This window comes from Capra hircus, chromosome 20, assembly GCF_001704415.2.
Source record: "Capra hircus breed San Clemente chromosome 20, ASM170441v1, whole genome shotgun sequence".
Classification (NCBI taxonomy): Eukaryota; Metazoa; Chordata; class Mammalia; order Artiodactyla; family Bovidae; genus Capra; species Capra hircus.
Genome location: NC_030827.1, coordinates 37,010,643 through 37,032,682, shown reverse-complemented (window position 1 = coordinate 37,032,682; position 22,040 = coordinate 37,010,643). Strand labels below are relative to the sequence as shown.

General features: G+C 41.4%; 1 protein-coding gene across 2 annotated transcripts in view; it reads right to left on the bottom strand.

Annotated features, from left to right (window-relative positions):
- The window catches only part of C20H5orf42 (chromosome 20 C5orf42 homolog), a 104,631-nt gene extending 95,506 nt beyond the window's left edge, over positions 1–9,125 (bottom strand). For both annotated transcript variants that reach the window (XM_018065664.1, XM_018065665.1), the window contains exons 1-8: positions 8,948–9,125; positions 7,566–7,692; positions 6,231–6,366; positions 5,982–6,101; positions 5,362–5,594; positions 4,186–4,292; positions 2,814–2,970; positions 2,287–2,390 (exon numbers count right to left, since the gene is read on the bottom strand). In XM_018065664.1, coding sequence (XP_017921153.1) covers positions 2,287–2,390; positions 2,814–2,970; positions 4,186–4,292; positions 5,362–5,594; positions 5,982–6,101; positions 6,231–6,366; positions 7,566–7,646 — 938 coding nt within the window. In that variant the 5' untranslated portion in view covers positions 7,647–7,692; positions 8,948–9,125. The remainder of the gene's footprint in view (positions 1–2,286; positions 2,391–2,813; positions 2,971–4,185; positions 4,293–5,361; positions 5,595–5,981; positions 6,102–6,230; positions 6,367–7,565; positions 7,693–8,947) is intronic.

Below are 22,040 nucleotides of genomic sequence, written 5' to 3'. Positions count from 1 at the left end.
CCATGCCTGTCTCTCAGGAGCCTGCCAGAGCTCCACTCAAGGGCAAATTTCCTCTTGCCAAAGCCATCTTTACCACTCCTTAACTGTCTGAAAATATTAATATTTCTTTCATGGGGACAGAAAATAGCTCCTTCTCATTTAAATTATGGACACCCTCAGTCAAACAGATCACTGAACTGAGACTAGAAAGGAAATTTTGGGAAGAGAAAGAAAATAAAAATGTATGGCTGGATGAACCTGAAAACTCTGAAAAGTCAGAGAACAGCAGAGAAGTATTCAGAAAAGGAAATTAGAAGGATCCAAGAGGAAGAGGAAATCTTCCTACCCTATAATCCTGCACAGGTTCCTTGCCATCCAAAATCACTGCTTACGGTACTGTCCACCCATATGCAGAGAATGCTGCTGCTGCTAAGTCGCTTCAGTCATGTCCGACTCTGTGCGACCCCACAGATGGAAGCCCTCCAGGTTCCCCTGTCCCTGGGATTCTCCAGGTAAGAACACTGGAGTGGGGTGCCATTTCCTTCTCCAATGCATGAAAGTGAAAAGTGAAAGTGAAGTTGCTCAGTCGTGTCTGACTCTTCGTGACCCCATGGACTGTAGCCTACCAGGCTCCTCTGTCCATGGGATTTTCCAGGCAAGAGTACTGGAGTGGGGTGCCATTGCCCTCTCTGGCAGAGAATCCTAGGTTGGGAAGATCATTTTATATACCCAGGCTGAGGTGTTTTTAGCCTTTTAAACGAAGTTAGCATTACCTCAGCCTGAGTAAATAAAATGATCTTCCCAACCCAGGACTCTTCATTTCGTCTCTTTAAGCTCAGTATTTCTCTACCTAATCATAATCTCACTCCTCCTAAGACAACATAGAAAGAAATAAAAGAGAAAAGAAAATGTGTTCAAGTATCTTCCACCCTATCAGACCCTTCCTTAAAGGACTGAAGGCTTTCCTTATGTAGTGGTGTCTGACTCTTTGTGATCCCATGGATAGTAGCCTGCCAGGCTCCCCAGTCCATGGGATTTTCCAGGCAAGAATACTGGAGTGGGTTGCCATTTCCTTCTCTAGGGGAAAGTGAAGTTGCTCAGTTGTGTCCAACATATAAAGCAAACTTTAAAGTCTATCAAGCACAAAAGCTGAAAGCTGCATTATCTATCTAAATATCTATTTGTTGTTCAGTCTCTCAGTCATGTCCAACTCTTGGCAACCTCATGGACTGCAGCACGCCAGGCTTCCCTGTCCTTCACCATTCCCAGAATTTGCTCAAATTCATGTCCATTCAGTCAGTGATGCCATCCAACCATCTCATCCTCTGTCAACCCCTTCTCCTCCTGCCTTCAATCTTTCCTGGCATCAGGGTCTTTTCTAATGAGTCAAGTCTTTGCATCACGTGGCCAAAGTATTGGGGCTTTAGCATCAGTCCTTTCAATGAATATTCAGGATTGATTTCCTTTAGGATTGACTGGTTTGATGTCCTTGCAGTACAAGGGACTCCAACACCACAGTTCAAAAGCATCAATTCTTCGGTGCTCAGCCTTCTTTACATTCCAACTCTCACATCCATATATGACTATTGGAAAAACCATAGCTTTGACTATATGGACTTTTGTCAGCAAAGCAAAGTTGCTGCTTTTTAATATGCTGTCTAGGTTGGTCATAGCTTTTCTTCCAAGGAGTAGGCAGCTTTTAATCTCACGGCTGTAGTCACCATCTGCAGTGATTTTGGAGTCCAAGAAAACAGTCTGTCACTGTTTCCATTGTTTATCCATCAACTTGCCATGAAGTGATAGGACCAGATGCCATGATCTGAGTTTTTTGAATGTTGAGTTTTCAGCCAGCTTTTCCACTCTCCTCTTTCACTTTCATCAAGAGGCTCTTTAGTTTCTCTTTGCTTTCTGCCATAAGGGTGGTGTCATCTGCATATTTGAGGTTATTCATATTTCTCTGCAATCTTTATTCTAACTTATGCTTCATCCAGCCTGGTATTTCGCATGTACTCTGCATATGAGTTAAATAAGCAAGGTGACAATATACAGCCTTGATGTACTCCTTTCCCAATTTTGAACCAGTCCATTGTTCCATGTCCAGACCTGCATACAGGTTTCTCAGGAGACAGGTAAGGTGGTCTGGTATTCCCATCTCTTTCAGAATTTTCCATCTCTTAAAGAATTCTTTTTAAGAATATTTGTTGTGAAAATATATATTTAGACACTACTTATCAGAGCCTTAAACTTTATTAAACTATTAAAAAGGTAAAAGAAAAATACTATTTAGAAATAAAAAAGAATCCTTACCTGACAAGAGTAGCTGGAACCACAGGATTCTTATTACTACATCCTTTAAGGCTACCATAGAGAGTAACAAAATTCAGTGTATTTATAAATAATACCTGAGTTGCCTTGAAAGAGAAAAAAAGACAACAAAACAATTAAAATCATTTTACTTATATTTCTGAAGACCTAGAGATCTATTACATCAATGAACTATCTCGTCTTTCCCAACTGGCAAGACAACACCAACTACCTATATAACTCTTTTCCCTTTTACACTACATTTTAAGAATATCAGTTACCACTTTGCCCCTCTTTCTTCCTTTTCCATTATCCTCTTTTCGCTTCTGAAGGTCAGATTTCAAAAATTATGGCACCTAATGTAAATAATGTTACCAATTTACAAAGCCAAGTTAGATCAGAAAACACCAATTTAAAGAACATAAAGTAGTATTAATAAAAAAACCATATTCAAGGGGGAAAAAAGTCTCTAAACTGAACTAAACTCTCTCTTTCACAGCTTACTCCCAAGACAGATTACATTTACTGACCTTTGGGTCTTTCTGATTAAGCGTTACTGCCAGGGTAAGTCCATCTCTTGAAAATGCAGAAATCAGAGCTCCCCTTGACTTCACTGACTCACATTTAGGGATCAGACTGCACAGAAGGCAATCCTGCTGAGCCCACTGAACATGATATGGCAGTGATCTAAGAAAGGAATAAAATAACTGAAAACAGGAAGTATAGTAACTTTTACATTAATACATATTTCACTACAGAAAATTGGCGGGTCCAGCTAAATTCCTTCATATACATATATATTCGGGGTCTCTTAGCAACTGCTCACAAGTTTTATCCAGGGCACAAAAGAGCAACTGCTAACTAAACAAGGTAGGTCCATATCAGAGTTTTGTAGTAATGGCATGTCCTACAGCCAATCCCAAACAAATCTGCATCCACTAAAAGTTTAGATACACATATTTCTACATTATTACAAATATTTTGGGGCTTCCCTCATAGCTCAGTTGGTAAAGAATATGCCTGCAATGCAGGAGATCCAGGTTCGATTCTTGGGTCAAGAAGATCCTCTGGAGAAGGGAACATCAACCCACTCCAGTATTCTTGCCTAGAGAATCCCATGGACAGAGGAGCCTAGCAGGCTACAGTCCATGGGTTTGAAAGAGTCGGACACAATTTAGCAACTAAACCACCAACACCTAGTTGTACATTTAAGATTTGTTCATTTGCCTTTATATAAATTACACCTGAATAAAGTACTGCTAGCATAAGAAATAAAGAAAATAAACAGAAAAAAAAATCTCGCTATTTTAGTAAATCTTAAGTCATTATATGCTTTTAAATGCATTCTATTTCATTGGGCTTTTTAAAACAAATAAAACTACTTTTAGTTAAAAAAAAAAAAACAAGAGAATTTAAAAGGTATGGTAGTAAATTCAAGTAAGTTACATCCTTTTCAAAATTCAACTGAATTAGTTTTCAAAGGAGTTTTTTATAGTCTTAAGATAAGACCATAGCCAGCCTTACCTTTTATGTGTTCTCAATTCCAAGAAGGGAAACAAAATAAAAACAAGAAAAGCTTTCTGTAATAAACAAGTAAAATGAAAAGTAAAGAAACAGAACAATACTTATAGGGAGAAACGATTCGTAAAGTCTCAGAGGTCGATGTTCACATTTCATTTACTGATCTTATCATGTATTTATGGGCCAAAAGATATTATAATAATGTTTCAAAAGGGAGAGAAGAACTTCCCTGGCAATCCAGTGGTTACAACTCTGCACCTGCAATGCAGGGGCTGTGGGTTCAGTTCCTTGTGGGGGAACTAAGAAGATTCCATGCGCTGTTCAAAGCAGTCAAAAAAAAAAAAAGATAGAAAACAAGGAAGAAGGAAACATTTACCTCACCTTACAGGTGTAAATACATTTTCATGCCACCGAATTGCTAGAAATGTTAACTTCAGGCATTCCCCGGAATAGAAAGTAAATGAACACAAGCAGCAGTCTCCAAATAACTGTAGATAAATTTCATATACTTTAGTATATAATAAATCTGAAAATAAATCAAGAGGATCTAGAAACTGTCATACTGACTGAAGTCAGACAGAGAAAGAGGAACATCATATGATATCGCTTATATGTGGAATCTAAAAAAAAGTGATACAAATGAACTTGTTTATAAAACAGATTCACAGACTTAGAGAATGTATTTATGGTTACCAGGGGAAGAATGATGGGATAGTTAGGGAGTTTGGGATTAACACGTACACACTGCTATGTTTAAAATAAATAACCAGCAAGGAAAATAGAAAATAAACTCATGCATGGAAGAACAGAAAAACAGGCAAAAAAACAGCCCCGCATGTTCTCATAAGTAAAATAAATGAAACGTATCAAGAACCTGCTTATACTTTTATTCTTAACATATAGCTTAACATTAAGCTAAACACTAAGAAATGTATTTCTGAGCCAGAGGCATATCTCAAATGAGAAATCAAGGTGCAGAGGTATATTTCTCTCTCAAGAAAATACTGCCATTTACTTTGGCTATATAACTAGGAATATTCTTATATATTTATTTTTCTCTTCTTTTATGGTTGCATATTATTTAAACTAGGGCACTATCCATGGGTAAATAACAAAAGTTCAAAACACAATTTTTAACAATAGCAAATTGGGTAAAAACATATGGGTCAACACATACAAAGAGTATCACACAGCTATTTAACATGTCTTTTAGTTAATGAATGTGTTATTTACTGGGAATGGCTTACTTAATATCACCAATTCTAGTTTCTTTTTTTTTATTACAAAGCTAGTTATATTCTAAAACTAAGGAAAAGTAAAACTAGGAAAAGACCAAGGAAGCTCAAAGTTCAAACCACTTTTAATAAAATCTTTTAAAATGGGACCAAGAAATATAAAAATACCTTTTCCACGATAATTTCACCATTACTACAATTAATGATGACTGAAGATATACAGCTATCATTACACATTCTGCTCAACAGCATCCCAGAAAGTGTCTGCTCTTAGAGTCTGAGGTCTCTACTTCAAGAACACCCTGTCTGATTCGGATTTTACCTCATTTTTTATAAAAACAGCATGCACTACCGCTTCTTTATCTTCAGTGGAAGGCAAAGGAACTGCTTCTTCAGGCATGATCTGGGACCACTGGCCCACCAAGGAAAGGCTTTTGGAAGACAAAACATTCTTGAATTCCAAATGTTCCCAAAGGAATATGCATCCAGAAGGAGTTATAAGCAGAACTCTTTTCCCATTGCCAGATACATACAAGTACAGTCTCGAAGAGCTTGCTAAAAAAACAACAAAAAAGTTACTAAACCTCTGAAATCAGAATTCCTGCAAAAAAAGTACAAATTTTATCTATTCTGACAACGAGGAACCTAAATGAGGTTTCCATTCAGAAAGCAAAACTAAGGTATTAATAATAAATTAAAAGTACAAATAATATTAACACTTATCATGTATTCATGTGTGATATTAGGAACCCACTGCTATCACAGACATGTTAGGCATGCCATATTTTTCTTCCTCAAGATGAACCTTAGTGTTACAATAACCAACATCAAAAAATACTTACATATACATGAAAATACATATAGATATTTACAAAAGCAGAGGTATATTTCTTTTCCTATATATCAAGTTGAATCAATTTAAACAAACAAAAAAACTCCCACCTACTGCAGCTTCAATCATTTCCTTAGGCTTTTCAGTTGCTTGTATAGTTTTCAAACAATCTTGATCTTTGTTCCAGAGGAAAACCTCCCCTGTAGTAAGTACCCCAGCCAGCCAGGCATCTGTTTTCAAAATGGAAATACAATGCTTATAGTCTAACATTTTCCTTAATATTACCCCCAAAATTATTTTTAAAAATACAGCCTAGATTTTTAAAATCTAGCCTTTTGACAATATCAGTACTACTTAACCATTACTGGACGTTGTTAGGAATATAACATCCTTCAACAAAGGCTGAAGACTGGGAATTTTCTTCTTTGTCCTTCCTGAGAGCAAATTAATTTCATTTACGAATTTATCATCCAAAAGAAAAACAGCTTCATTTTCCTAGAAGAAATACATGGAAACTTATGAGATGCCAGAAGTTAATTCAGCCTCCTATCTAAGTTATCACATAAAGGAAAAGAAAGTGACATCTAAGAAAGATGGTATATTTGTACTACACATCATAAAATGAACAATAAGGGCTTTTTTAAAGAACAGTTTTATTTATTTATTGGCTGTACTGGGTTTTCACTGTGACTCAAGGGCTTCTCTAGTTGTGGTACGGGGGCTTAGTTACCCAGTGGCAAGTGGGATCTTAGTTCCCCGACCAGGACTCAAATCCACATCCCTTGAACTGGAAAGCAGATTACTGATCACCTGACCATCAGAGGTCCCAACAATAAGGCTAATTATGTAACCTGAAGATTTCTTCATTCTATCTTAAAAGTACCACTTATTAGAATTACTAGGTAGGATGATCTAGTAGCCACATTGAGATTTATTTGAAGTTTGAAATTATAGAGTGTCTTCCAATTCTGCTCGCCCAAACTGAGATATCTGCTGTTAGCTCACCGATCTGAAGAGTAGTATGAGCAAGTTTTAAATTATTTACTTAAATAGACATGGCTTCTCATTTCTGAAGCAGTAGCATGTGCTCCTAGACTTCAGTTTTAGAAAACATCCAGAAAATGTTCTGAACTTCCTGGAAACCTTCCAGTTAGATACAAGGCTGCTTCATCACCTGCGTGGGTATTCCAAGATTCACCAGGACATGAAACTCCCCAAACATGTGCCTTTGCTCAAAAAAAGACCCTGTAGATGAGAAAGCCATGCTCATTTTCAACAACTGCAGAGAGGCTTCCTGGCTGGGCAATCTCAAAAACTGGGACTTGCAGGGTGAAGAAAATGTGCCCCAGAATTCCCAGGCGAGCCCAGAAGATGAGAGTGAGGATGATACACCATCCCAGAACTCCAAGAGTAAAGCAACAAAGGATGGTGAAGAAGATGAAGCAGGTGATGGAGAAAAGGAGCAAGAGAGTGATCAGAGAGCTGACAAATGTGACCAGACCCAGAAAGACTGATATTCCCTCCCCATCTCTGCCAGCCTCCTACCAAGCAAATACACAAAATCCTGTTCAGAGGGCAAGTGATCCTTCTGCAGATGCTACTTTATTTCTTAAAGGTTATTCTTCAATCCTAGAGGCAAAGCACACATGTAACACATATTACAATTGATATTGTACAACTGAAGAAAAACTTACCTGTCCCAACCAGGATACTCGTGGCCAGGGTTTTTTCTGCTTGATACTGGTTGAAGTCAAAACTTCTAATCGTATCTCCATGCTTGTTAAGATAGCAAAGACCAATTAAGTCAAAAGTCAGAAGATGCTGTAAAAATCAAAACAAGACAAAAAAAAATGATAAGACCCCGTAATAGTTACTGAAGATTTTAAGAGTTTTCATAAAGTTTTAGTAAATGACTTTTTCATTAACTCAAGTTAACTCTCTTTTTAAGGTAAAATGCTGATACTTTATTCAGTATCTAATCTTGAATAGTCACGCAAAACGTGTTTGCTTTTTTGAAAAGTTATTCCTCAGACTATGAAAATAAACACGAACTTGAGGAATATCTTGACAATACAGTTTCTATGCGATTACCTTCTCATCTTTCCAAAGATCACCACAAAAATACCCCTACCCCATACACCTCTTCTGCCTTGTGTGTACGCGCGCTTATTAGCTCATTGTGTCTGACTTTTTGCAACCTCTACAGCCTGGCCGACTATAGTCTGTCAGGCTCCTCTGCCCATGGGATTTTCCAGGCAAGAATACTGGAGTGGGTTGCCATTCCCTCCTCCGGGGGATCTTCCCAACCCAGGGATCAAACTTGGGTCTCTCAGGTCCCCTGCACGGGCAGGCGGGTTCTTTACCACTAGCGCCACCGGGAAGCCTACAGATGGATACTAATAAACACTATGAAACATGTCAAATTAGTTAATGGACGACAGAGATAAACTCGACCACACAAAATATGTGAGGAGAAGAAACAGGTTAAGTTTTACCGCACCCCTCCCCCAGGCTCCCCGTATCTTAATTTAAAACACACTGGCAAAAGCAATTTCCAGAGGAATAATCCAAGTTATTCGGTGGTTTGCATCACAGACGAGCCTAAGAAATCACGTCCGTTCCTCGGCGCTCAACTTATCCCCCACCAATGTCACACACAGGAGTTGGCCCACGACCACTGCGCATGAGGCATCCCCAGGGACTCCTCTGAGATTCCCTACCGGACCGTGCGTGGCAGCGCCGCCCTGCACCCCCGCGAGCTGCCACCGCGGCGCCCACCGGGGACGGGGCAGGAGCTGGAGGACACCGGGCCGAGGTCGAGCCCGAACCGGACTTCGTTCCCAGCCAGCCGAGGGCGACCCCGCACCTCCGTGAGGCTGAGGATGCTGCGGCCGGAGGACGACGCCGGGGTAGCGGGTAGGGGGCTGGGTGCGGCGGCGGATGGCGGGGCAGGGGAGGTCGCGGGCGCGCCAAGACTCGAGAGCGTGAGGAGGCGGAGGAGCCCGAGGACGCCGCGGGCCGGAGGGCGAGGGGAGGAGGCTGGGGCCGTGCGAGACGGGAATCTGCGGGGAGTTACCTCCGCCAGGGCCGGGCCAGTCCGGGGCAGGAAGGCGCGGCGAGGCCGAGATGAAGGAGGGAGACGGAGACGGGCCGAGCTGCCCGCCCCTACGCGAGCCTGCGCCTTGGCGACGGCGGAGGGCGGGGCAGGGACGCGGGCGAGCGCCGCCAGTGCGCCTGCTCCGAGCCGGCTGGGAGCTCGGGCAGGAGACTGGAGGCGTTCCTCCTCTTTCTCCCTGCCGGCTCTCGCCGGGTTCCCGCCCCCGTCCTCCCAGCGGTCCTGCGCCTCCGCTGCCTCCCCGCCTGCCTCCCCTCTGCCCGGCCGCCCGTCTTTCCGCTCAAGGTCTCATCCTGAGCTGCTGGGGTCCTTCTGTTTCACCTCCACGATGGTGCGTTCGTTCCTCTGACACACACCTTTGAGCGCCCAGGCTGTGTGTGGCGTTCTCCAGAAAACCGTTTAATAACCGACTAATATGTAAACTGTGAAAGTGCTGCACTCAATATGCCAGCAAATTTGGAAAACTCAGCAGTGCCCACAGGACTGGAAAAGGTCAGTTTTCATTCCAATCCCAAAGAAAGGCAATGCCAAAGAATACTCGAACTACCGCACAGTTGCACTCATCTCACACACTAGCAAAGTCATGCCCAAAATTCTCCAAGCCAGGCTTTAACAGTACCTGAACTGTGAACTTCCAGATGTTCAAGCTGGATTTAGAAAAGAGAGGAACCAGAGATCGAATTGCCAACACCCGTTGGATAATCGAAAAAGCAAGAGAGTTTCAGAAAAACATCTATTTCTGCTTTATTGACTATGCCAAAGCCTTTGACTGTGTGGATCACAGTAAACTGGAAAATTCTGAAAAGATGGGAATCCCAGACCACCTGACCTGCCTCTTGAGAAATATGTATGCAGGTCAGGAATCAACAGTTAGAACTGGACATGGAACAACAGACTGGTTCCAAATGGGGAAAGGATTTCATCAAGACTGTATATTGTCACCCTGCTTATTTAACTTAGATGCAGAGTACATCATGAGAAACACTGGGCTGAATGAAGCACAAGCTGGAATCACGATTGCTGGGAGAAATATCAATAACCTCAGATATGCAGATGACACCACCCTTATGGCAGAAAGTGAAGAACTATAGAGCCTCTTGATGCAATTGAATGAGAAAAGTGAAAAAGTTGTCTTAAAACTCAACCTCAGAAAACTAAGATCATGGCATCTGGTCCGATCACTTCATGGCAAATAGATGGGGAAACAGTGCAGACTGTATTTTTCTGGGCTCCAGAATCACTGCAGATGGTCATTGCAGCCATGAAATTAAAAGATGCTTACTCCTTGGAAGAAAAACTATGACAAACCTAGAAAGTATATTAAAAAGCAGAGACATTACTTTGCCAACAAAGGCCCGTCTAGTCACAGCTATGGTTTTTCCAGTAGTCACGTATGGATGTGAGAGTTGGACTGTGAAGAAAGCTGAGCGCTGAAGAAATTGATGCTTTTGGAACTGTGGTGTTGGAGAATACTCTTGAGAGTGCCTTGGACTGCAAGGAGATCCAACCAGTCCATCCTAAAGGAAATCAATTCTGAATATTCATTGCAGGGACCCATGCTGAAGCTGCAACTCCAATCCTTTGGCCACCTAATGCAAAGAACTGACTCATTTGAAAAGACCCTGATGCTGGGAAATATTGAGGCAGGAGGAGAAGGGGGTGACAGAGGATGAGATGGTTGCATGGCATCACTGACTCAAGTTTGAGTAACTCAAACTCATTTGGACATGAGTTTGAGTAAACTCCAGGAGTTGGTGATGGACAGGGAGGCCTGGCATGCTAGCTGTCCATGGTGTCGCAAGGAGTCAGACATGACTGAGCGACTGAACTGACTGAATGTGTAATCCTTGAATACTCATTGGAAGGACTGATGCTGAAGCTCCAGTACTTTGGCCACCTGATGCAAAGAGCCGACTTATTGGAAAAGACCTTGATGCTGGGAAAGATTGAAGGCAGGGGGAGATGGGGACAACCGAAGGTGAGATGATTGGATGGCATCACCCAGTAAATGGACCTGAGTTTGAGCAAGCTCCAGGAGATGGTGAAGGACAGGGAAACCTGGCCTGCTACAGTCCATGGAGTCGCAAAGAGTTGGACATGACTGAGCACCTGAACAAGAACAACAAAAACTGGTGATTCTGACAGTAAAACCTTATTTTCCTTTTTTGCAAACGCACTTGATAAAGTCCAAAATCAACATTGTAAAGATGTCCAAAACAGTCTACTTCATTAACATTCCAGTTGATTCCAAAATGTAGAGCACCAGTAACTTAGTTTTGGTTTGGTTTTCTGATGGCAACGTAGACCACACTGCCAAACTGAAATTCTGGGACTCTGAACAACCCTCCTGATAATGTGTTGTTTTTTTGCAGATCTAAAGTATTACATGTCAGGACATAAGAACATAAAATGAATATAATGCAGCTGAGACCCTGAATTTTTTATTTTGGTTAAATTCAAATAGCTACGTGTGGCTAGTGGCTCCTATATCATGCAGTGCAGCTTTAAATCCTTGTTAATGAACTTGACTCAGCTCCAGTTTTTTTCAGCCTCAGTTCAGAATTGGAAATCTCTTGGAGGGAAAATTCAAGTGGTACAGTTTGGATATGGGGTTTACTCTTGGATCAGTCAGCTATGGCTGGGATCATATAGTGCAGAAATGGCTGCTGAGGGCTTGCTTTTCTGTGTGTATCTGAGGCCATTCTCCCCCAACAAAGGGAATTATTATAAGCTGAAGTCTATTATAAGATGGAGTGGTGGCTTCCCTGATGGCTCAGTGGTAAAGAATCTAACTGTCCATACAGGAAACGGGTTTGATCACTGATCCGGGAAGATTCCATATGAGGTGGAGCAACTAAGCCCCTGTGCCACAACCACTGAGCGTTTGCTATAGAGCCTGTTAGCTGCAACTACTGAAGCCCATACACGCTAGAGCCAGGGCTCCACAACAAGAGAAGTCACTTCAATAAGAAGCCAAAGTACCACAACTAGAGAGTAGCCCCCACTCAATGCAACTGGAGAAAAGCCAGCGCAGCAACAAAGAATTATTTTAAAAAGATGGAGTGAGTTATTTAGGATAGACTAGGGCACCATATCAAAAAGCCTCTACATAAATTAGTGACCTAGAGAACAAAGGCAATTATTTCTTATTTGTGTATCTATTATGGGTGATTTAGTTTGTTAGGTTTGCTCTGCTCAATTATTCAGAGATCTAGGTACCTTCGCGGAGAAGGCAATGGCAACCCACTCCAGTACTCTTGCCTGGGAAATCCCATAGACGGAGGAGCCTGGTAGGCTGCAGTCCATGGGGTTGCGAAGAGTCAGACACGACTGAGCGACTTCACTTTCACTTTCCACTTTCATGCATTGGAGAAGGAAATGGTGACCCACTCCAGTACTCTTGCCTGGAAAATCCCATGGACGGAGGAGCCTGGTAGGTTGCAGTCCATGGGGTCGCTAAGAGTCAGACACGACTGAACGACTTCACTTTCACTTTTCACTTTCATGCATTGGAGAAGGAAATGGCCACCCACTCCAGTGTTCTTGCCTGGAGAATCCCAGGGATGGGGGAGCCTCGTGGGCTTCCGTTTATGGGGTCGCACAGAGTCATACATGACTGAAGCGACTTAGCAGCAGCAAGTCCTTGGACCAGTCCTTAAGTAGCAAATGGTTGCAGTTGTAGCAGAGGGAATAACATTTGAGTTTTGTATTATGGTACAGTGATCAAGAGTCCAGTTTTAGATGTTAGACATCTTATGTTCAATTCCCAACTTCGATTTGCTGGCCGATTTATTAATAAATTGCTTATCTTTAAACCTAATAAAGATCATAAGTAATAGAGAACCACACACAAACTGGATTTAGCAAAAAGAGAAATTGATTGGCTCATTAACCCAGGGGTTCAGCAGGTAGCTAGCTTGCAAGTTTTGATTAGGCAGGGCTCTTCTGTTTTTCTTCTTGTCACTCTGCTCTTTGCCTTCAGGCTGGCTTCTTTTGTGGTAAAGTGAGAAGATGGCACATTTACACCTATTTTACAAGGCAAATGTAGTTTAAATTTTTTTCTTCAATTAAGGATTCTCCTTGAGCCACCGACCCAATATGTAGCAGGGGAAGTCTTTACCTTGACAAGTAATGATACTTCCATTTCTTTTTTGATAAATCTCTTTCAAATAAATGCTGTGCCTTCCAGATTGTCTTTTTCTCATTCTACTCAATCTATAAGGTGGATTCGTAGTGAGAGTGGGAGGAGGGGTTATGTGCCCTAAAGACACTGAGAGAGATCGAGTGTTTGCATTCAAATTTTATTTTTTATATTCTTAGCCATCCTTTCTTCAGGATGTCTAATGCTGGCTCCTGGGTCTATTGCATTGGTGTCTATAACCTCTTGTCGTTTAGTCCCAAGTCATGTCTGACTCTTGTGCGACTCCCGGGCTTCTCTGTCCATGAGATTTCCCAGGCTCCTCTGTCCATGAGATTTGCCAGGCAAGAATACTGGAGTGGGTTGCTATTTCCTTCTCTAGGGGATCTTCTGGACTCAAGGATTGAACCTTCAGTTCCTGTGTTGGCAGGTGTATTCTTTACCACTGAACCACCTGGGAAGCCCAATGTCTGCAGCTAGAGTCTTTAATTTCTCTCTTGATGATGCAATCATACGCCCTAAGTCTCAGCCATCCCCTTCATCTCTGTATTCTGTTGCCTTTACAGGGGAGTCTCCTTGCTCTCAAGTTCCCCAGAGCATGTGAGAATGTTCTGTGCCTTGAACTAGACATAAGAGCTGAGAGCAGGTCAGGAATAATGACTCAGCTCTTTCCTCTAATTATAATATGTCACCGTGTTTTATTCTGTTGGGGTCACCCCCATATTGGGAGAGAGAGAGCATTCTAAAGGACAGTCTTTTCCAATAATTTAGAAAAGCTACTTTGCTTTCAACTTTCTCTTCAACCCTGTCTCCATGAGATTTTGAGACAGAGGCATATCTGATTCTTTGTTTACACTAGGCCATAGGGGTTTTCTTCTTCCTCTTGGATAGCATCCCTCTTGTGTATATTTTGAGTCCTCTCTGGATTGTCCCTGCATTGTGGCAAAAGCCCATATTCATGCTTTAATGCTTTGAATTTGATATAACAGGAAATGTGGAGAGTCCCTCTCTCTGAATACAGGTGTCATCAAGAGTAGAAACCATTCTCTGATTTCTCTTCTGAGGCTCTGCTTCGGAAAAGTGAACCCATCACACCTGTAACCTGGCAGATGAGGGCTGTGCAGGTGTGTGCCCACAGCTTGCCCAGCTGTGGTTTGAACCTTATTTTTAGATAAGTGTAACAGGAATTGTTATAACATGCACCCTTTTAATTTTCAAGTCCTGAATTCTCTCTTGTTTAAATGGCAGTTGAAGTTGTTCTACTTTTAGAAAACCCATCAGAAGGAAACACATGACCAATACAGAAAGAAAAAGTAAGTCAAATACCAAGACCTGGGCTGTCAGGACAGGACACAGGAAAGAACGTGTGCTTTTAGGTAGGGTGTGTTTTGAATGAGGCGGTAGATAAACAGGTATGTTCACTTTGAGAAAACATTATTATATGATTTGTGTACTTTTCTGTATGTCATTTCAAGTAAAGGTTTGTTTAAAAACATATTGAAAGCTACCATTTAAATAAAGAGTTGGACATGACTGAGTGACTAACACACACACACCATTTCAGTTCAGTTCAGTTCAATTCATGAGCGCAGTCATGTCCAACTCTGCGACCCCATGAATTGCAGCACGCCAGGCGTCCCTGTCCATCACCAACTCCCGGAGTTCACTCAGATTCATGTCCATCGAGTCAGTGATGCCATCCAGCCTTCTCATCCTCTGTTGTCCCCTTCTCCTCCTGCCCCCAATCCCTCCCAGCATCAGAGTCTTTTCCAATGAGTCAACTCTTCGCATGAGGTGGCCAAAGTACTAGAGTTTCAGCTTTAGCATCAGTCCTTCCAAAGAACACCCAGGACTGATCTCTTTTAGGATGGACTGGTTGGATCTCCTTGCAGTCCAAGGGACTCTCAAGAGTCTTCTCCAACACCACAGTTTAAAAGCATCAATTCTTTGGCACTCAGCTTTCTTCACAGTCCAACTCTCACATCCATACATGACCACAGGAAAAACCATAGCCTTGACTAGATGGACCTCTGTTGGCAAAGTAATGTCTCTGCTTTTCAATATGCTATCTAGGTTGGTCATAACTTTCCTTCCAAGGAGTAAGCGTCTTTTAATTTCATGGCTGTAATCACCATCTGCAGTGATTTTGGAGCCCCCCAAAACAAAGTCTGACACTGTTTCCACTGTTTCCCCATCTATTTCCCATGAAGTGATGGGACCAGATGCCATGATCTTCGTTTTCTGAATGTTGAGCTTTAAGCCAACTTTTTCACTCTCCTCTTTCACGTTCATCAAGAGGCTTTTTAGCTCTTCTTCACTTTCTGCCATAAGGGTGGTGTCACCATCTGCATATCTGAGGTTATTGATATTTCTCCCGGCAATCTTGATTCCAGCTTGTGCTTCCTCCAGGCCAGTGTTTCTCATGATGTACTCTGCATATAAGTTACATAAGCAGGGTGACAATATATAGCCTTGACATACTCCTTTTCCTATTTGGAACCAGTCTGTTGTTCCATGTCCAGTTCTAACTGTTGCTTCCTGACCTGCATATGTATTTCTCAAGAGGCAGGTCAGGTGGTCTGGTATTCCCATCTCTCTCAGAATTTTCCACAGTTTATTGTAATCCACATAGTCAAAGGCTTTGGCATAGTCAATAAAGCAGAAATAGATGTTTTTCTGGAACTCTCTTGCTTTTTCGATGATCCAGCGGATGTTGGCAATTTGATCTCTGGTTCCTCTGCCTTTTCTAAAACCAGCTTGAACATTTAAACAAAGATAAAAATAAAAGTGGTCATCTGTTGGGTCCCAAACAGATTCACCTTTAAAGGATGAGTAGGGTTGTGATAGAGAAGTGGAGAAAGATTGTTATATTTGTTACATAATATGGAATAAATATAGGACATATCCAGGGGATGTAAAATGAGCTTCTGTTGCAGCGTCTACGCACAAGGTATTGAGTGCTAGCTCAGCAGACTATCTCTTTGAGAACTGCTATTCCAAACACTCAGAGGTGAATCTCAGCAGCCTCATTAGTAGTACATAACTCTGTCCATTTGGAGAAGGCAATGGTAACCCACTCCAGTACTCTTGCCTGGAAAATCCCATGGACGGAGGAGCCTGGTAGGCCACAGTCCATGGGGTTGCTAAGAGTCGGACACGGCTGAGTGACTTCACTTTTACTTTTCACTTTCATGCATTGGAGAAGGAAATGGCAACCCACTCCAGTGTCCTTGCCTGGAGAATCCCAGGGACGCGGGAGCTTGGTGGGCTTCCATCTATGGGGTCGCACAGAGTCGGACACAACTGAAGTGACAGCAGCAGCTGCAGCAACCCTGTCCATTAATAGTACGTAACGCTGTCCTCTCATGTTGTACTATCCCCAGCTAACTAATCGGCCAGATAGGACTTAAACCAGTGAAGATAGATAAATATTTGACAACCTGCTTTACAAGGTAGAGGAGATACCATGATTTACAGTATTTGCCAGTTTCTGTGGTGCACATTTTCTCACCATGATGTTTTCATCAATCAGCTCAAAATTTCCCTGAAAATTTAACAGTCAGCTCTCAAAACCCAGTCCCAGGGGCCCCAGCACACCAATGACTTAAGACAAAAGTGAAAGTCCCACTCTTTGAGACCTATGGGCTGTCCATGGAATTCTCCAGGCCAGAATACTGGAGTGAGTAGCCTTTCCCTTCTCCAGGGGACCTTCCCAACCCAGGAATCGAACCCAGGTCTCCCTCATTGCAGGTGGATTCTTTACCAGCTGAGCCACAAGGGAAGCCCTGACTTAAGACAGAATCACCCTGAGAGGGAGAAGAATCCTTTTGATGGATTTATCATAGGGGTGAAGAAGTGTCTTTCCTATAAGGCCACCTCCCTTCATGTTGTCACACAAGCCCTAAATATAATGTAGAACACTTTTAAGAAATGCCTCATCACCAACATTTTTATGGACATAAATTGATATTTTCAGGGTCTGTGAAGATTGGAATTTTAGCCTACTCACAAGCTAACCAACTCTCCTGTTACTGTTTCATGGTATTGAAAGAAAACATCAAACACCTGTAGTTAGAGAAAAGGACTTTATTTCTTAAGGCCAAAGCAGTAGGCAGAGTGTTAGTATGACATTCATGGCGTTCCCTGTGACTCTGTTTCCACACCAGCAGCACAGGTGCCTAGGTGGATGAAGTGTTTTTTTTGTTGTTTGTTTGCTTTTGGATATAGGTGAGGAACATTGAGCTGGGCAGTTTCTCACTTTTATTATGAGTGGCAAGTGGACTAGCTCATTGTTTGGGATGTTACCTCTGCAAAACTCCTCAGAAATGGCTAGTAAGAGCAGTCTGGGTTTTACATTCTTGGCATATCCTGCAAAGGTGTGGGACATAAAGGATCCTGTGGATTGCGCATCCCATCAGAGTCCAAAAATAATTCAGAAGAATTGATCTGATAATGAAAAAGAATCTAAAAAGGAATATATACATATGTGGATAACTGAATGACTTTGCAGTACACCTGAATGTAGCACATTATAAATCAACTATATTTCAATTAGAAAAAAAACCCTTCTCTGTCCAAAAAGTTGGTCTATTAGTGTAAAATCATGTGAGGAATACCTTATCCAATTTATTTAGCTTCTGCTTTATTTTCATGAATGAGTGAAAATGATATAAAACTCTTATCTTTTAAAATCTAAATATATCTTTCAATAAATACAAAATAATTCTAAGTGATGAGTCCATTATGTCAGTTTAATTGACAACATTTTTTTTCTTGGTAGTACATTAAAAAATGGTGAATTGATGGCACTTGAAACTAAATGAAATATTCAATAATTCTCATTATTAGGCATGTGATTCCTTTTATTACAAACTCTGATTTTTATTACTAAAGTGTGGAAATACACTATAGTCAATTTAGCCTGCTATGTTACTAGCCCCCCCTATTTTCTTGTAAAATTATTTTTTTCTAATTGTTTTGTGATTCACTTGGTTTTTTAAGATATGTAATCATGTCGCCTTCATATGGAACTATTTTGAGATTTTTACTTATATTTATCCTTTTACATGATAAAGTTTATAGCATTTTGGGGTGTATTTTATAATTGCTAGCATCTGCATTATTTTGTTCACTAAAAATGGTGTCAAGAGGGATGGACTCTAGTCCTTTTCTTTCAGGATATGAATCATACAGGAGAACAAATACACTGACAAAAACATTAGGTGTGACAATATGTGAAAACAATGGATATTTGATTTAAAAAAAAATTATTTATTTCGGCTGCACTGGGTCTCTGTTGCTGCATGGGCTTCTGGTTGTGGAGAGCGTGGGCCATTCCTTGCAGTGGCTTCTCTTGTTGCTGAGCACAAGCTTTAGGGTGACAGGCTTCAGCAGTTGTGACTTGAGGGCTCAGTTTTTGCAGCTCCCAGTGTTTGATCCCTGGGTCAGGAAGATCCCCTGGAAGAGAAAATGGCAACCCACTCCAGTATTCTAGCCTGGGAAATCCCATAGAGAAAGCAGCCTGGTGGGCTATATACTCTAAGGAGTCACAAGAGTTTGAAACGATTTAGCAGCTAAACCACCACTACCAGATATTCCATGGTTCTAGCACCATTTATTGAAAAGACTGTTCTTTCTCCTACTGAATTACCTTGACACTTTGTTGAAAATGCATTGTCCATATACGTGTGCATCTATTTCTCTATCTATTTCTGCATCTATTTTTGTTCTATTGATATACCAATGCCACATTATCATAATTACAGTAGCTTTATACCAAAATCTTGAAATCAGTATTCTCAGATTTTTTCAATCTGATTTTACTATCCTAGGACTTCTGATTTCCATATAAATTTTAGAATCAGCTTGTAAATTTCTACAAGTGTGCTGTAAATCTAGTTAGCAATGCACTGACTCTATGTAATCACTTAATGAGAATTCATGGTTAATATTCCTGTTTATTCTTCTAATCCACAAGTGTTGCATATTTCTCATTTACTTTCTTTCAGGATTATCTCAGTTTCCAATGTATAGCTCTTATATATAGTTAAAATTAATCTTATTTTATTGTTTTTAATGTTATTTTAAATGAGTATTTAGAAGTTTTTGACTACTTGCTGCTAGAGTATTGAAGTGCAGTTTTAAAAAATATTTATGTATTCATTGATTGTGCTGAGTCTTCATTGTTGCAGATTTTTCTCTGGTTGCGGAGAGTGGGGGCTTCTCTCGAGTTGGGGTGCATGGACTTCTCATTGCAGTGGCTTCTCTTTTTGCTCTAGGGTTGCAGACTTCAGTAGTTGCAGCATGTGGGTTCAGTAGTTGCAGCTCCCAAGCTCTAAAGCACAGGCTTAATAGTCTCAGCTCACAGGCTTAGTTGCTCCGTGGCATGTGGGATCTTCCTGAACCAGGGATAGAACCCATGTCTCCTGCATTGGCAGGCAGACCCTTTACCACTGAGCCACTAAGGAAGCCCTGGAATTGGTTTATATACATTGACTTTATATCCTGTGATCTTGCTAAACTTACTAGTTCTAGCAATTTGTTCTGTTTAATAGTTCTACTATTTTCTGTATATTCTTTAGGATCTTGTACATAATTATGTTCTGAATAACTCTTTCTGCTTTTCCAATTTGAATCTTTTATTTCTTTTGCCAAATTGCACTGATCAGGACCTCCAATCCTCGTTGAAGAGAAACTGTCTTATTTTTAACTTTAAGGACAAAGTGTTTAGTCTTCTACCATTAAGTACAATTTTAACTGTACATTTTTCACAGATACCTTTTATCAGGCTGAGGAAGTTCTTTTAGTTCCTAGTTTGCTGAAAATTTGTTGATATAATGCTTTGGTATGATTTTGTGTCTTTCTTGCTCTGGGTTCACTGTGTTTCTTGGGTCTATGAGTTTAGAGTTTTCATCAAAGCACAAGGAACTTAGTGGTAAGGTAGGTGGACAGATACAGTCGGCTGAGGCGGGAAGCACTTCCTTCCTCTTCTGTATTGTTTGGAGAATGGTTCTGTACCCCACAACCACTGAGTCTGTAGCTGAAGCTGGGTTAATCACTGCCCTTCCTGGACTTGTCCGTTGAATTTACCTCTGGTGGCTCAGATGGTAAAGCGTCTGCCTGCAATGAGGGAGACCTGGGTTTGATTCCTGGGTTGGGAAGATCCCCTGGAGAAGGAAATGGCAATCCACTCCACCACCCTTGCCTGGAAAATCTCATGGACAGAGAAGCCTGATAGGCTACAGTCCATGGGGTCGCAGAGTCGGACATGACTGAGCAACTTCACTTCACTTAGAGCAAACAAAAATGAAGAAACTTGACACTGCCTGCACTCTCCCAGGACTTATGGAGCAAACTGCAGGAGACAAAAAATAAATTCAAAGGAGGACACAACCAACCTAGAGAAAGCCCTGAAAATACTGAAGTTCTGGATCTAGCCATGTGGAGGCTTCTCTATTATTTGGACTTCTTAGTTTTGAAGGGCAATAAATACTGCTTTTGCTTAAACTAACTTGAGATTCAACAGACTGGTTCCAAATAGGAAAAGGAGTACATCAAGGCTGTATATTGTCACCCTGCTTATTTAACTTTTATGCAGGGTACATCATGAGAAACGCTGGGCTGGAGGAAGCACAAGCTGGAATCAAGATTGCTGGGAGAAATATCAATAATCTCAGATATGCAGATGACACCACTCTTATGGCAGAAAGTGAAGAGGAACTAAAAAGCCTCTTGATGAACGTGAAAGAGGAGTGAAAAAGTTGGCTTAAAGCTCAACATTCAGAAGACGAAGATCATGGCATCTGGTCCTATCACTTCATGGCAAGTAGATGGGGAAACAGTGGAAACAGTGGCTGATTTTATTTTTCTGGGCTCCAAAATCACTGAAGGTGGTGACTGCAGCAATGAAATGAAAAGACACTTACTCCTTGGAAGGAAAGTTATGACCAACCTAGATAGCATATTGAAAAGCAGAGACATTACTTTGCCAACCAAGGTTCATCTAGTCAAGGCTATGGTTTTCCAGTGGTCATGTATGGATGCGAGAGTTGGACTGTGAAGAAAGCTGAGCACTGAAGAATTGATGCTTTTGAACTGTGGTGTTGGAGAAGACTCTTGAGAGTCCCTTTGACTGCAAGGAGATCCAACCAGTCCATCCTAAAAGAGATCAGTCCTGGGTGTTCTTTGGAAGGACTGATGCTAAAGCTGAAACTCCAGTACTTTGGCCACCTCATGCGAAGAATTGACTCGTTGGAAAAGACTCTGAAGCTGGGAAAGATTGAGGGCAGGAGAAGGGGACGACAGAGGATGAGATGGTTGGATGGCATCACTGATTGAATGGACGTGGGTTGGGTACTCTGGCAGTTGGTGATGGACAGGGAGGCCTGGTGTGCTGTGTGGTTAATACAGTCGCAGAGTCGGACATGACTGAGCAACTGAACTGGAGATTCTGGTTTTTACTTTTGTAAACTTCAGTGGCATCCTCATGTCACACCAGGAATCTGAAATTTCTTCTGAAGGAAAAGGAAGGGGTGTAATATAGTTAGGTTTACATTCTTGAAAACTGACTTTAGTGTGGGGGGAAAAATGAAGGTGTCCAATTAGAGGGAGGAAAATACTTACAGACTATTGTATGTGTATTAATGAAATAGGATACCTGATTAAACTCTAAAAACCTAAACTAGTAAGGTAATTGAAGAGATACTTCCTTAAATAAACAGATTTGCTTAGGATTTGGTGGCTAGGACTTTCCTGGAGGCCCAGTGGCTAAGAATCCTTGCTTCCACTACAGGGGGAGTGGATTCATTCCCTAGTTTGGGAACTAACATCCCACATGCCATATGGTGTGGCTGGGGGAAAAATTGGTGACTAATTGAATTTGGAATGAAGGGAAAGAATTTAAAGATGAGATCCGTA